General features: G+C 37.5%; 1 protein-coding gene across 1 annotated transcript in view; it reads left to right on the plus strand.

Annotated features, from left to right (window-relative positions):
• The window catches only part of LOC150074899 (transcription activator GLI3-like), a 331,720-nt gene that overhangs the window by 145,601 nt on the left and 171,306 nt on the right, over positions 1 to 14,813 (plus strand). The window contains exon 3 of the mRNA XM_090389398.1: positions 1,087 to 1,213. Within this exon, the coding sequence (XP_090245524.1) occupies positions 1,087 to 1,213 (127 nt within the window). The remainder of the gene's footprint in view (positions 1 to 1,086; positions 1,214 to 14,813) is intronic.

The raw sequence follows: 14,813 nt of genomic DNA on the forward strand, positions 1-14,813 counted from the left end.
GTAGTTACTTCCGCAAAAGAAAGGAAGGAGGTATGGCAGCGGGCTTTCATCTTTGATTTTTTTCCCCTCTACCTTGTTAATTCAAGGATGCTTAGCTAAAAAAAGTGACAAATAATACTAACATGTTTTTAATTCATTGAGTAATATCATTCATAATTGTTGTTGCTTATGCCATTTTATATAATGTTTTTGACTAACAAATAAATAATTAAATGAATAAAAACTAAATAAATGATTTGAATATTTATTCTGGTTGAACATAAATGTCACTGTTCATACTACTACTACTACTACCACTACTGCTTCGGCTACTACTATAGTTTTCTTCGAATAACGACACCCTGAAACGTTTGGTCACCTAAGTGAGAAACGATTTATTCGCATTTATTGCAAAAGTTGCACGTCTATTAGACGCATTAAAGCTTGTCATTAGGGGTCATGTGCTTCCAAAAAGAAGAAAACGCTGCCCATTGGCAACCGAAACGGCTGTTCTGACCTTGTCACTGCGGGGAGGGTCAGTACTGGACATGTAGTAGGTGTGTAGCCCGCTTTATGGTGCCCTTGAAAGGGCTTTACTGGCGGCGCTAGGGTCGACGCGGCGAACAGGAGAGCAGGTTTGGTTGGCCGCAGGGCTGGAAGTCATCTATCTCCGGCTGACAGTCCCTCGCCACTCATTGTCGGGGAACCATCCTATTGAGCGAGCCCTGGCTGTGAAAACTTAATTACACTTGTCCCGCTCGTGCAACAAACCAGGCCCCGGCCTCTCGACTAGCGGGGTGCGCGGCATTCCACAGGGGCTCGACCGTATACGGGCGGCCTAAGAGGCATGGTTCTCATGGTCTGCCGTACGCTTTCTGGCATCTGTCAAACCCATGCATTATGTGTCTATTCCAGCGGGCCTAGCCCCTGGCTCCCCGCAGTGCCCTCCTCTTCAGTTCCACTCTCCAGCCAACGAAACGGGAAACGGGCCGCAGACGTAGTGGTAGTAGCAGAGTGACGTGACCTGCCGGACATAATGGTCAGTGCCGGGACACATCACACTTGTCGTCAACCACATGCCTGAAACCTTCTCGTGTGACCTTTCAGGCTTACCCCTCCAATTCTCCAGTGCCTTCGCTGCAGTGAATGTTCCCCTGCCTGTGGACCAGAGGACACACGAGGGCCGCTATGTCTGGGATCCACGCTTGCCCTCCTTCTCTCACCCGGCTCAAGGGTAAGTACTTAATGTTTTTTGTTTGTCTCCAGTATTTTGTTGTTATTTAATTCTAGCTGGTCATTAGTAGTAGATTTATATAAAAAGCTGATGATTGTACGGTTGCCAAAATAAAATGTAAAATCAGTAGTGTAGGTGTGGGAATATGAATAACATTTATATTATATCCATTTTTGTTATTTACAGTTATGATTTAAGTCGTGGGAATATTTTTCTTATGGTATTTAAATGAATACATTTGTGAATGAGTGATATTTAGGGCAACAGTTATCAAATCCATGTGTAACATAATTGCAAACAGCTTTAATATTTATTTTTTTTGATATGTTTATCTTTAACCAAATATATTAATTTTGCCGTGGGGTTGAGGGGGGGGGGTGTTGAAGAGGATCAGTGGCGGATTCAGGGTAGGGCACCGAGGCACGTGTCCCCCCCTGCCGTTTTTCGGAAAATATACACCAATCGTTTAAATTCCCTTTAGCTACAAAAAAAAAAAAAAATTTTTTTTTTCATTGTTAACAGGATTATATCTATTTTTGCATTGTGTCATTTTCAGCTGTGCATTTTCAGCTATGTCATTTTTCATATGTAATTTTCAGCTGTATTGTCGTTTTTATTGTGTATTTTCAATTGGCTACAATTGTCAACACTGATCCTAATGTGATCGTCATTCTAGTGCACAAAATGGTGCCCCCCCCAAGGATCCGCCACTGGAGAGGATCATACGCAGGACGGTATTTCGGATTTATTGAACATCAATTGATCCCTCATTCTAATATTAAATGCAAATTTTAGAAATATTATCGCCTTATTGCATCGTCGTTCATATCTGTACTTAATTAATTAACATGAATGCCTATTATTCCTCTTAAGTAAGGAATGTCTATTTTACTCATTGACAGTCTCTCACATTCACACTTGATAAGTACCAGTAATTGATTCTAGAAATCTTTATTTGTAAATATATATAAATTAAAAATAATAATAATAATAAAAAAAAATTTAAATTTACTTTTAAAAATAAAACAGAAAATACTTTTTTGCCCTACAGTGTTGTATAATGTTTAAATAATCTTGTTCAAATATTATTTGAATAATATGAAATATATTATATTTAATAGTTATTAAATTATATTGTATATTTTTGTTTTATTAAAATTATACGCGTTTAATAACAAATGCTAATTTGTTATTAATGTCGTGTGTTTAAAATATAATATATTACATTGCTCTTATCATTTTCCAGGTGTTTTTTTTTTTTTTTTTTTCCTGTTAGGTCTCTCATCACATGAGCATATGCGCGCACGCGACACACACGATTTATTATTATTTCAATTTGCAGAAAATGACTTTCCTTTTGGGATTTTTATTATCCTTATTCGAGGTTGAAGAAAATTACTTTATTTTTATGCTTCTAAGTAGATTTTAAGAAATTATTTAAGGTTGCAATAAAACAGCATTTTTTAATACCTTAAACTTAACTTAATTTTACATCTTTCATAACCATACCCTGTATGGTTATTATCACTTGCAATGAAATATGAAACGCTGTAAGTATAGCCATAAAAATTACACGAAGTTCATAAATTCTCTCGCCTGTTCGTATTTTCTAATATTTCTGTCCCATTTTATAATGCAGTTTTCGCCGGAACGCTTAGTAAAATTACAAAGTGATTTTTTTCATTTATTTTATTTTTATTCATTTATTTATTCTATGAAATGAGCTTATGTTTCAGTTTGTTCTTTTTCTGTCAAACGATTTCAGCGAAATTGTTTGGAGTGCAGAAATGAAATTCATAGGACCGCTTTTTCCTAACGAATTTGAACACAATGTAAAATTTTGGATCTGGGGGAAGTTACTTTTAAATTAAAGGAATTTCTTAAATTCAAAGTTGCTAGACGTGGAGGGATGAAATTTGTAATATACGAAGACCCAAGGAGGTGAAAGATATGATAACATTTTGAAAAAAAAAAAAAATTTGAAAATAGCATTTTGACAAAGGTAGAGGAATGAGGATAGCTTTTGTTGTTTACACTGTTATAAATGTTTTAACGAAAGGTTAGAAATAAAAATGTTCTCACGTTATTTGCGACAAAAGACCAATTATTTCATTCATTTTTAATTGTCCTTGTTTAGAATTCCAAATCAGAAACACTTTCTTCCTTAGAGTTGTTTTGCGAACTACTGTACTTATTTTTATAGCATTATCCCATCTCGTTTCATTCCTAGTCTCTCTCTCTCTCTCTCTTGTTACTTGCTTTGCATCTTCTTACAACCACGGTCACGTGTTGGCACGGTACCTTTAGATACAGGATCGCTTCAAGTAAGCGTGACCTTGCCCTCCCAGCATGTTTGCCCATTACAATTTGAAAACGATAACGATGTGACACAGGTATATATACAGGGGCGTCGCTACCTAGAAAGGGAGAGGTTGTGCCAATAATACTAATTGCTTGGAATCTCTCATCTTCCTCCTTAAATTTCACTAAGTATTTAAAAACTTTTAAAAGAGATTGAAATCTTTCATTTTTGTTTATAATTTTTATATGCCATTTTCCCTGTCATAGAAGGACCACTTTTATGCGTAATTTGTATACTGTTTGAGATAAGACCTCTGGTTCATCCCTTTTAGATTATTAACATACTAAACTCAATCCTTTAATTATTCAGATTAAACACGCTGAGAACGTGTACAGAAATATAGAAAGATTTTTTTTTTTTTACTCATTTTTAGCTCCTCTCCCATTAGCATATACGTGATTCCAGGATTTCTGTTCTCCAAATGCATAACTTTACATTTAGAAGCATTAAACTTTAATTGCCGTTTTACGAGTCATGTATGCAACCGATCCAAATCTTTTTTAAGTATCATGACTTGGAACGAATTTTTAACTAGCCTTTTTACCTTCAAATCATCATTATTTATTATTTATTATTACCTTCAAATCATCAGGAAACGTTGACAACTTCCCTTGGACACCCTCGTCAGAATAATTTATGAAAATTATAAATAGGAGGGGAAACAGTGGTCTACTCCGCAGGCTGACTATTTCTTCTGTCCCTCTGTCTTTTAGCAAGCTTGCGATTCAGCGTAGGAACTTCAAATTCTTCCACTTTATTTAGCAGTCTTTCATGAGGTACGATATTAAAAGCTTGTACGATATTAAAAACGTTGTAACCTGCATCCAGCTGCTTAATAAGTACATAGTAATTTACCAAATTGTTCAGGATGACCTCCTCTCTAACGAACGCATGCTGGGATCTGTTCAAAGTATTCTTGTCGAGATGGTTTTGAATCGCATCCTTAAACACAGACTTCATTGATCTTCCCTACAACATAGCTCAAACTCACTGGCCTATTTAGCACCACTTTGTAAATTGGGGAGACATTAGCACTTCTACACTTCAAGGGGATCTTCCAGGGGTCAAAAAATGCTCTAATTTACATTTCCAGCTGTTTTATACATTCACGAGTTGAATGGAAGTCTGTTCAACTCATTTGCCATTCCTGCTGATCAGTTGGATTTTCTATAACTTTCTACTGCAACAATTTAAGGGTCATATTTGATTTACTCTTCTTTTTTATAGGGAATTTTCTTAATGTGGTTATAAAAAATAGAGTGGATCAAATAATCTCGTAATCAGCTTTCGCCTGTCTTACGCCATCAATGGCTTTGTTACATATTCTTTTATAATGTTCATACAAATCAGAATCCGTGATTGTTTGTACTTTTCACATGCTTATTTATTTTGCTCAATTAACCTCTTAACCTCATTTGTCATTAATTTAGGCTCTTACGTTTACATTGGTACGAATACGTTTCTGGCCTCGAGGATGAATCCTTTGAAGATTTCCCATAGGATATTTGTATTCGACACTATACAGTAATCACTCCAGTTAATCGAGCCCAAGAAATATCTCATTCCCGTATAGTATCCTCTCGCCTTTACTTTTGCCAACTATAGATTTCTTTAGATACAATCCATTGTATAGTTTTGTGGTCACTGCCTGCTATTGGTTCACCCACTGTCAAGTTTATGATACAATTAGACTCAGTGAGAACCAGATCTAGGACGTTAAGGCCCCTTGTACTGTCTCGGACATGCTGGGGTAAGCAGCAGTCATACAGCTTATTAAATAAACCATATACAGTAGTGTATTTCCAGTAAAGATATCCCGGTGTATAAGAGGCAGGTTGAAATCGCTCATAATGAGACAATCGTACTTAATAGCCCATTCAGTCTGTCTGAAGCGATTTTTGTCATATTCCTCAGAGTCAATTTGCCTATAACCTACCCACCTGTCATTACTACTGCAAATCATTTCACACCACACAGACTTAACATCCGCGTTCCTTGATCTGTCTCAGGGAATATTGTTGTCACCTTCAGGCAGTTACGGGAAGTATCACATCCCCGCGTCTCCGTGCCTTCTTCCTCTGATGATCACAATATTCACAGAAATTAAATTGTCTTAGTAAGCCCAAATACATGAGCGTTAGTTAACCTTATCAAGATCCCAAATTCATTTCATTTGTTTACAATACCGCTTCCATCACTGTAGACAGTGGCAGATCCAGAAAAAAAAAAATGACAGGAGGGGCACCATTTTGTGCACTAGAATGGCGATCACGTTAGCATCAGTGTTGACAACTGTAGTCAGTTGAAAATAGCTGAGACAGTGCAAAAATAGATATAATCCTATGTTGATATAATATAATATAATCCTATTTAACAATGAAAAAAAAAAAAAAAATTGTAGCTAAAGGGAATTTAAACGATTGGTGTATATTTTCCGAAAAACGACAGTGGGGGGAGGAGGCACGGGCATCGGTGCCCCTACCCTGAATCTGCCACTGACTGTAGACATTTGAATTTTGTAAATTTTGTTTTATAGTAATAAATTTTCTGTTTATACTCTGGCACGACAACTAAGTCATTAGAGTTTACAATAAATCGCCAATACAAATATTTATCGTATTTAGTAGTCATGGGCTTGAACCCCGGTCTACTCAAGGAACGCGTGATATGCACTCTTGCTCCGTCGACCGGGCTAGCCGGGTGGGTAAAGTGCCTGCCTGGCAATCCAAAGGTCGCGGGTTCGAATCCCGCCTCGGGCTTGGATCAAAGTACTGCAAAAAACCTTGGGAAGTGCATTATAGCCACAGAAGCCGATGCGCCAACAAAAAAAAAAAAACTCTCGCTCCTGACCACTGGGCTACGTCAGGCCTCCAAAAATTACGGAGACTTGCGTACAGAACTGCACTTGCAAAGGTATAATTAACAAACAAACTTTTTTTTTTTTTATGGATGGTATACGAGATTTGTGTCCGTTTTCCTAATAGTGCAAGATAGCCACCGGCTTTTGCTGCACTGGCAAAAAAAAGAAAAAAGAAAAAAAGTAGATAAGAAAATACAAATTATGTACTTCCCTCATCACATTGGCAACTATCCAGTTGACCTTTGAATTCATTCAAACTGTCAGCCTCAACTACCTGCGAGGGCAACTTGTTTCAGCTGTCAACGACTCGCTGGCTAAAAGAAAACTTCCTACAATATAATCCAAACCTCAAGCCCTGAAATTTGAATTTATGGCTCCTAGTTCTGAAGTTCTTTATAACAGTGAAAATTCCACCTTCATTAATTTTACTCAATCCTCTCAGAGCTTTATAAGCCTCAATCAGGTCACCTTCGAGGTGCCTGGTTGCCAAGTCCTGTAGCCTACATGATCGGAGCCTTTCCTCCTACAATTGCCCGTTTGTTGATCTCACCATGCGATTTGACCGTCTTTGGACCCTTTCAAGAAGCTCAATGTCTTCTTTCAGATGAGGTCTCCATAATTGAATACGGTATTTCAAATGTGGTCTTACAATTGCCTTATATTATGACCTCCCTATCTCTACAGGATAATGGGCTTTCTTGGCTGTCTGTTTACACTGCGCAGAAAATATCTCTCTGTATCGTAATTCCCAGATCCCTTTCTTCCTCTACTGTTTATAATTCAACCCCATCAAGGGTGTAATTTATTTTGGGGTTGCCATTCCCCAAGTGTAAGACTGCATTTTGCCGCATTAAAACGTAGCTGATACTTCCTGACCATTCTTGAAGCCAGTTCAAATGGTACTGATTATTAATGACTCTCTCAGTCTTTACATTGTTTGCAAATTTGACATCATGCCCCTTATCCCTTCATCAATGTTGTTTATGAAGATCAGAAACAATACTGGTCCAAGAACCAATCCTTGGGGGACCCCACGTCCGACGTTACACCAACCTGAAAAATATCCATTAATTACACTAGTCTGCCTTCTGCCCTGCAATCCAACTTAGAATATTTTCAGTAATTCCAATTTGTTATAGCTTATACAATAACCTCTCATGAGGGACTGAGTCAAATGCTTTGCTAAAATCCAAATAAACTATGTTGAAATTGTTCCCTACATCCAGTTCACTCGTAAACTGTGTCAAAATAGCCGACTAAGTTAGTTAAAACCATATTGTATGTCCTTTAGAATTCTATATCTATCTGAGTGTCCTTAAATTGCACTATTAATCATTGCCTCTAAGATTTTCCCTACCACTAAAGTCAGACTAACTGGTTTGGAGTTACCGACTTCATCCTTAGAACCGCCATTATATATTAGGGATACGTTGGTACTTCTTCAATTCAAAGGAATCTCTCCTGAATCCAAAAATGCCCTCATAATTAACCTCAATGGTTCAGTACACTCCCTGACGACCTCCCTCAAAATTATTTGTCATCAACTCCGTGAACCTTACTTGCCTTTATGCTCGAAAGTTATATAATGGCTTCTAATAAAATAGTTATATTTTCGTTGTTAAACAAATATCTTATTTTTTTATTCTGCGTCAACAATTTATGTTGGCAAAACTCTTCAATACTACACGAAGATTTTACAACAGATTTTTTTCTATTCGTGGTCACATAAATGGGTATTTTATCCCTTTAGTAGTGAAAATGTTGCGTGCTGTCTGCTAAATCAATGGAGTTGATTTCTGAACCAACCAAAGCGGTAATTGATTTTGAAATAATTATTCAAGCACAGTACTATATAGCTTAACATTTCTGTAATTGGATTCAGGTGTTATATCAGCTAGTAATGAAAAGTAAATTTTTTTTGTGATTATTTTTATTTCATTTTGCCAATATAGAAATAGCAATTTTAAATTAAGGTGTTATTTCAAATAAAATTTTATAAAATGATATGCCTATATAAAATACAGAAAAGTGGATTAATCAGAGATTATAAGGTTTCAGATTGTGTTACTGGAAAATGGTTATATGATATCGTCGGACTTATATTCCTTGATCCTGAGAAAAATCAACTTTCAGGCTTTGAAGACTATTTGGTTGTTGTAGACGCATCAGCGACTTAGATCATATTTGCCGTTGTATGTCTGTACAAATTCCGATTCGCATGTGGTGAGAGCTGAAAAACCCGGAATAACTCACGAGGAAAACCCTATTCCCACCGCATTGGTTTGTTAATTACAGCCCCGATTGAAGAAGCTTTTAGAAATTCCTCTAGTATACGACTGAACTTGAACCCAGACTTCTTCAAACTAGCGACAGATGGTACAGCCACTGTACTGTCACGGAGGATGACTTGTTGATACACGTATCTTTGAAGATAGCAGTTTTCCACATAATTTATGGGCACTCTCAACATCTCTTGCGATTCGCACAGCTAGTGATTTCAGTTCAATCAGATATCGTTTATTAATGTTTCAATGAAATACTGTATACGTAAAAATTCGAAGTTCTGCAACTCTCAAATCAACAAGAAAAAACTACATCTAAGATGTTCGAGTATAAAAAGACCATTTCACTGACTTTGTTTTTTTATATAAAATTAGTTTAATTAAATAAATATCGCAATAATCTGTGTAATTTTGATTATACAGGGTTAAAAAAATATGTACAAAAAATTCCGGAAATCCAATATAAGAAGGAAGTGGGTGCAATTCTAAACGGGTGTGAAGCTATGGTGTTAGAATTTTAAAAAGTGGTTATAGAGTTTTAAATGGTAAAAAATAATAATCAAAGTAAAGTGTTTATTGCTGTCGTTAATTCTTATATTTTATTTAATTATATTTATTATGTTTTATCATTAAAATCTTCATGACCGTTTTTTGAAATTGAAACAGCCATAGCTCCGTAACATTTCGGATTAGGTTTATGTTTTTATGACTCATTTTTTCCTTATTTTGGACCCTGTAATACGTCCCAGATTTTTTTACACATATTTCTGAAACTCTCTGTATATACAAAGGGTACTAGGAAAGTTTTGCAATATGACGCAACAATGAATCACAGGAAGCTGCTTGTTGCTGCATGTTGAGACATGTTCATACGTGCATAGTAGCCGCCGCGCCAAGTCGATGGGCTCAGTTATTCATTAGTAGTGAGAGTGTAAAGTGCTTGCGATGGCATCGTGGTCACGAAATGAGATAAGGACAGTTTTGCGGTATAATTTCGTGCATGGTTTAACCATAGACCAGTGCTTAGAAGAAATGACTCTTGCACTAGATGATGATTGTCCACATCGTACAACGATATTCAGGTGGTATAGAGAATTCCAAAGGGGAAATTTCACTCTGGAGGATTCTGAGAGGCCGGGAAGGCCACGAACGTCAGTCACGGAGGAAAGCGTTACTGCTGTGAGGAAAATGCTTGACGAAAACAGGCGAGTGACCTACCAACAGATAGAGGATACTTTGGGCCTAAATGCACCAGCAATTCGTTCGATTCTGCAAGATCATTTGCACGTGAAGAAACTTTGTTCTCTCTGGGTGCCGCATCAACTGACTGAAGAGCAGATGACACGACGTGTGACTTGGTGCCGGGAGATGTTAAAAAAGTTTGATAAGGGACAATCTCGGTATGTGAACAACATCGTGACAGGTGACGAGACTTGGCTGTACTATTACGATCTGCCGACCAAGGCTCAAAACAAAGTTTGGGTCTTTGATGATGACGACACACCCGTAATTGTCAGAAAATCCCGATCTGTAAAGAAGAAAATGATAGCTGTATTTTTCAAATCGAGTGGAATTGTGGAACGTGTCGTTTTGGACACGCAGAAGACAGTCACAGCTAAGTGGTATACTGAACAATGCCTGCATAAAGTCATTGGATCTATGAAGAACCTGCGGCCAAAGTCAAGAATGGACACCTGGTACCTCCATCACGAAAATGCTCCAGCTCACCGCGCCAAAGTCTGCACCGAATATTTGACCACGACAGGACTGAAACTTCTCGAGCACCCTCCCTACAGTCCAGACCTTGCTCCCTGCGACTTTGCACTGTTCCCGCATATGAAAATGAAGCTAAAAGGGAGGCGGTTTTCCAGTGATGAGGACCTTCTACGGGCTTGGGACAACGAGTGTGCTTTACTCCCTAGTGAAACTTGGCAGAACTGGTTTAAAGATTGGTTTCGGAGGATGGAGAGGTGTATTGAATGTAGAGGAAATTACTTTGAAAAAATTAAATAAACAAAGCTGTATTGCAAAACTTTCCTAGTACCCTTTGTATGTTGGTTAACTTTAAACAAACATAGAGATATTATCATTTTAGTATTAGTATTAGTAGTGGCAAATAATGTCAGTAAGCAAAATTATAAAGCATCAACAAACAAAAAAATAATAATAAATAAATAATAATTTCATTTATCTATACGAGGATATATTTATTTGCACCAGGGCGACCTGGTAACAGGTTTAAACATACTAGGCAATGAAATTACTTTAATGTAAATAGGACTGCTTTGGTTAAAGAAGGCGTGGGCAAACTTTTATTCAACTGCGCGCCTAGTGAAAATTTTATAAATTTCTGACAGTTGGTACCCTAGTTATACTTTATATACGAGTATATTTAAAAAAAAAAATCCTTCATATATAAATTTATAAAAACATATAGCTTCATTTATATATTCTTTTTACAAGGATTTTTTAAATAACAATGGTGAACGCTAAAACTGTTTATCAGAAATATTATAATTGAATTCAATAGTTTAAAGAACAGTGGAATAGAGGTCACGATGAACTCGTTACATAATACCCAGGAAATTAAGGAATACTGTACTGTATGTTTTAAATGCGACAGGTCGCCGACCGGGCTAGCCGTGTGGGCAAAGTGCCTGCCTAGCAACCCAAAGGTCGCGGGTTCGAATCCCGCCTCGGGCTTGGATCAAAGTACTGCAAAAACCTTGGAAGGTGCATTATGGCCACAGAAGCCGATGCGCCAACAACTACTAAAAAAAAAAAAAAATGTGACAGGTTTCCGCTGGTGCCAAAAAGGTGGCTTACTTTCGGCCGATCGTAGTTTTGTATCCAAGTGTCTTGGTCTTTAATGTTGGTTGCGAAGGGCAGACTGTTATGTAACATTTAGAGTTCCGAGCTTTGAACCGAAGAAATACAAGATTACGGTCTATTGGTTCGGGTAAATTTGGAAGCGATAGAGAAAACTGTAAAGAGAGCAAAAACAGAACTTTGGCATCAGCGAAGAAATGAAACAGAACTACCTGGAAGAAACTTATGTTGTATAATAGAGAGTTGTAAATTTTGCACATTTTTTAAAATTCTATTTTAAAAGATTTTAACACTGTATCAGTTATTGCAATTTTTTTTCTCTCCTTTTATTCACTTATATAACCTTTTACATTTATTGTGGTTAGGCATACGCGCTATTATCGTATAGATCACTTACTGGCCTGACGTAGCCGAGTGGTCAGGGGCGAGAGTGCATAGCACGCGTTCTTTGAGCGGACCGGGGTTCAAGCCCGTGACTACTAAATACGATAAATGTTTGTATTGACGATTTATTGTAAACTCTACTGACTTGGTTGTCGTGCCGGAGTATAAACAGAACATTTATTTACTAAAGCAACACAAAAAGCTACCATCTAGTTCAGTCACTAAGGCTGCGCCACCATCCAAGTTCAGTTACGAAGGTAACAACGAGATACCGTCCAGGATCAATCACTAAGGCAACACAACGATTCGTCGTCTGGAATTGAACTAACTGGAATCAATCACCAAGTTAAGACAATTGGTCACCAACTGGAATGTGTCACTAAATAGCGCAATGGGCCATCATAAACCTTTTCAAGAGGAGTTAACCGTTTATATAACATCGAAAGTGACCACCAGCGGCAAGTGACCACCATCGAAAGTGACCACCAGTCATGTGTTATGTCACGGTTTCTTGTGGTTAATGAACTGATGTTAATAATAATTATGATATATAAGCAGAATCGGTGATAGGTTTTCAGTGATAGGCAAGGCTGCCCTTCTTCCCCTAGTCACCACCGTTAAAGTATCTGTTGATCGAACACGTGTATTTATATTGTCTTACCTGTAAGCCATTCCTCCGTTATCGATATCTTAAAGATATCAGAAAGTTGGTACGTTAATTTTGAAACAGAAACTGGTTATTTGTAGAAGACTAGAATGGTGAAATCATAATACAGTACACTTATAAAGCGGTTTGACTTTGCTCTTTAACAATTTATTCTTCAACTTATGATCAGTCTGTAAATTACACACCCTTCTGGTACATTGCCTTTCCTGGGTGACCCACGGTTTCTTGTGGTTAATGAACTGATGTTCATAATAATTATGATATATAAGCAGAATCGGTGATAGGTTTTCAGTGATAGGAAATGAGTGTGGAAGGTGTTATTTTAAAATAAAAACAAAGGAAATAAGATACGGAGTGTACGTTAGTGTTTCTGAGACGTTTAACTTAACATTGCAACATTTGATTGTATAGTGTAAGCACCTGTAAGAGTAACGCTCGCGCAACTGGTATATTCATGAAACTGCCCCCCCCCCCTCCATCCCGCGCCTTCTCCAATTCCCATAGCTGCTGGATAAATGGGCTTCTGCTGTATGTTGATTTCATTCGGGATTGTCAGAGGTGTGGGGTTTTCTTCCCGAAAGCTACAGTTTTTGCTGTGTTGGAAGAAACTTGCCAAGAATACATGAAATTTACAAACAAGATATATACTGGCACCTCGTGGCCTCAGTGTCGCACTTACCTTGAACAACCCAAGCATTTCAGTGCTGCGCGTCCAACTATTTTTCACAGAACAACTGTTAATATCTTGTTCCCAATTACCTCAATGTATTTCGCGTTATGTTTGTATGTGTTGTTTATTTTCTGGATATTTTCAGCATGAAGAATCTGTTCATCTCCGTACCATCTGCTGTTTGCAGCAGAAAATTTTTCAAGATCTCAAGGAAGTGTTAGCTGCTGTACCAGATTTTATGGCTCTTAAGTGGAGCTCCTTTCTGTTGTAAAGCGCTGATATCGGCTATACTTTACTATCTTCTGAGTGACTGGAGATAGCAGCCTTGTGTGTGTGTGTGTGTGTGTGTGTGTGTGTGTGTGTGTGTGGGATTATCTGCAGGCCATGTCGGTTCTTGGCAGTGGTCAGGGATTCCAACGGCTCTAATCTTTATTGATTGAACAAGCTGTCTGTTCACCAGACCTCTCCGCATTAAGTGGAAAGCAGTGCCTCGTTTATCTTACCTATTTCTGATGGTAAAAGAGCAGGACGGTCTTTGTTCATTCTTTTAATAGGTTACACAATAACTGGTTTGTCTCTATTTTTTCGGCACATTTTTCATTTCTCTTTTAGAAGTTTAACAAAGGTTTAGAAGTTTTATGTATTTATTTATTATTTTTATTTTATTCAATTTAAGTTACAAACTTTTCCCTTGAACGGCTCTCAGGCCAGAAGGACATTTAAGACGTCTTTTTATGTAAGTTTAATTTTATTGTGTACCCTTTATGGGTAAACAGTTTAATTTCTCGTATTTCATTATTTTCACTTCGCTTTTATTTTCGGCATAATTCTTTTACCTGCAGTCCTTTTAGCTTGTCTATTACTCTCTTTTTCCATCTGGCATTTTCTTATAAGCAAATGGCTGAATTCAAGTTATTTCTTTAGTGATTTGCTTTTTTTCGCTGTATGTTTTTGTTGCCTTTTTGTTGGAGTTTGTTTTGTGTGTGGTCTATTGCCATCCTGTTATTAAAAAAAAAAAAAAACAACAGCAAAGAAACTATCCTTTCGTTTCTGTACTACTGCCTACTACTTTCATATTTCTCACCGTCTATTTTTATTACGTTAAGTGCACATATTGGGTTTTCAGGAAAATAGCCCTAGCACCTTCCTAAATTGACATTTTGTGACAATTTTCCCGGTATTTTTACTCCGTAAATGTTTAACGTTTTCAGCTATGATTGAACTATCCAGAAGCGGCCCCAGGTCTATCAGCGCCCTGTGCGAGATTTTTTGGTGCGCCCTCTCTGACTTGAAATTTACAGTAAATCAGTGAATTTTCGGGGAATTTTGGCGCCCTATTCGGGGGAACCGCTCGATCATGCCCAGGCACTATCCCTAACATTGTAAGTAGACTAGCCTTTATATAGGTTTTATAAATAAATCTGTTTTCCGCTACATTCCTAGAGTTATCCTTTGGGGACCTCATTAGACAATTTACTTCCGGTTTGCCAATTATTCGCGCCATTCACCAGGTCAATGCAGCGCACTATAGCCATAGAAGCTGATG

Source organism: Mastigoproctus giganteus, unplaced genomic scaffold (assembly GCF_048544385.1).
Source record: "Mastigoproctus giganteus isolate SK-2022 unplaced genomic scaffold, ASM4854438v1 scaffold_15, whole genome shotgun sequence".
NCBI lineage: Eukaryota > Metazoa > Arthropoda > Arachnida > Uropygi > Thelyphonidae > Mastigoproctus > Mastigoproctus giganteus.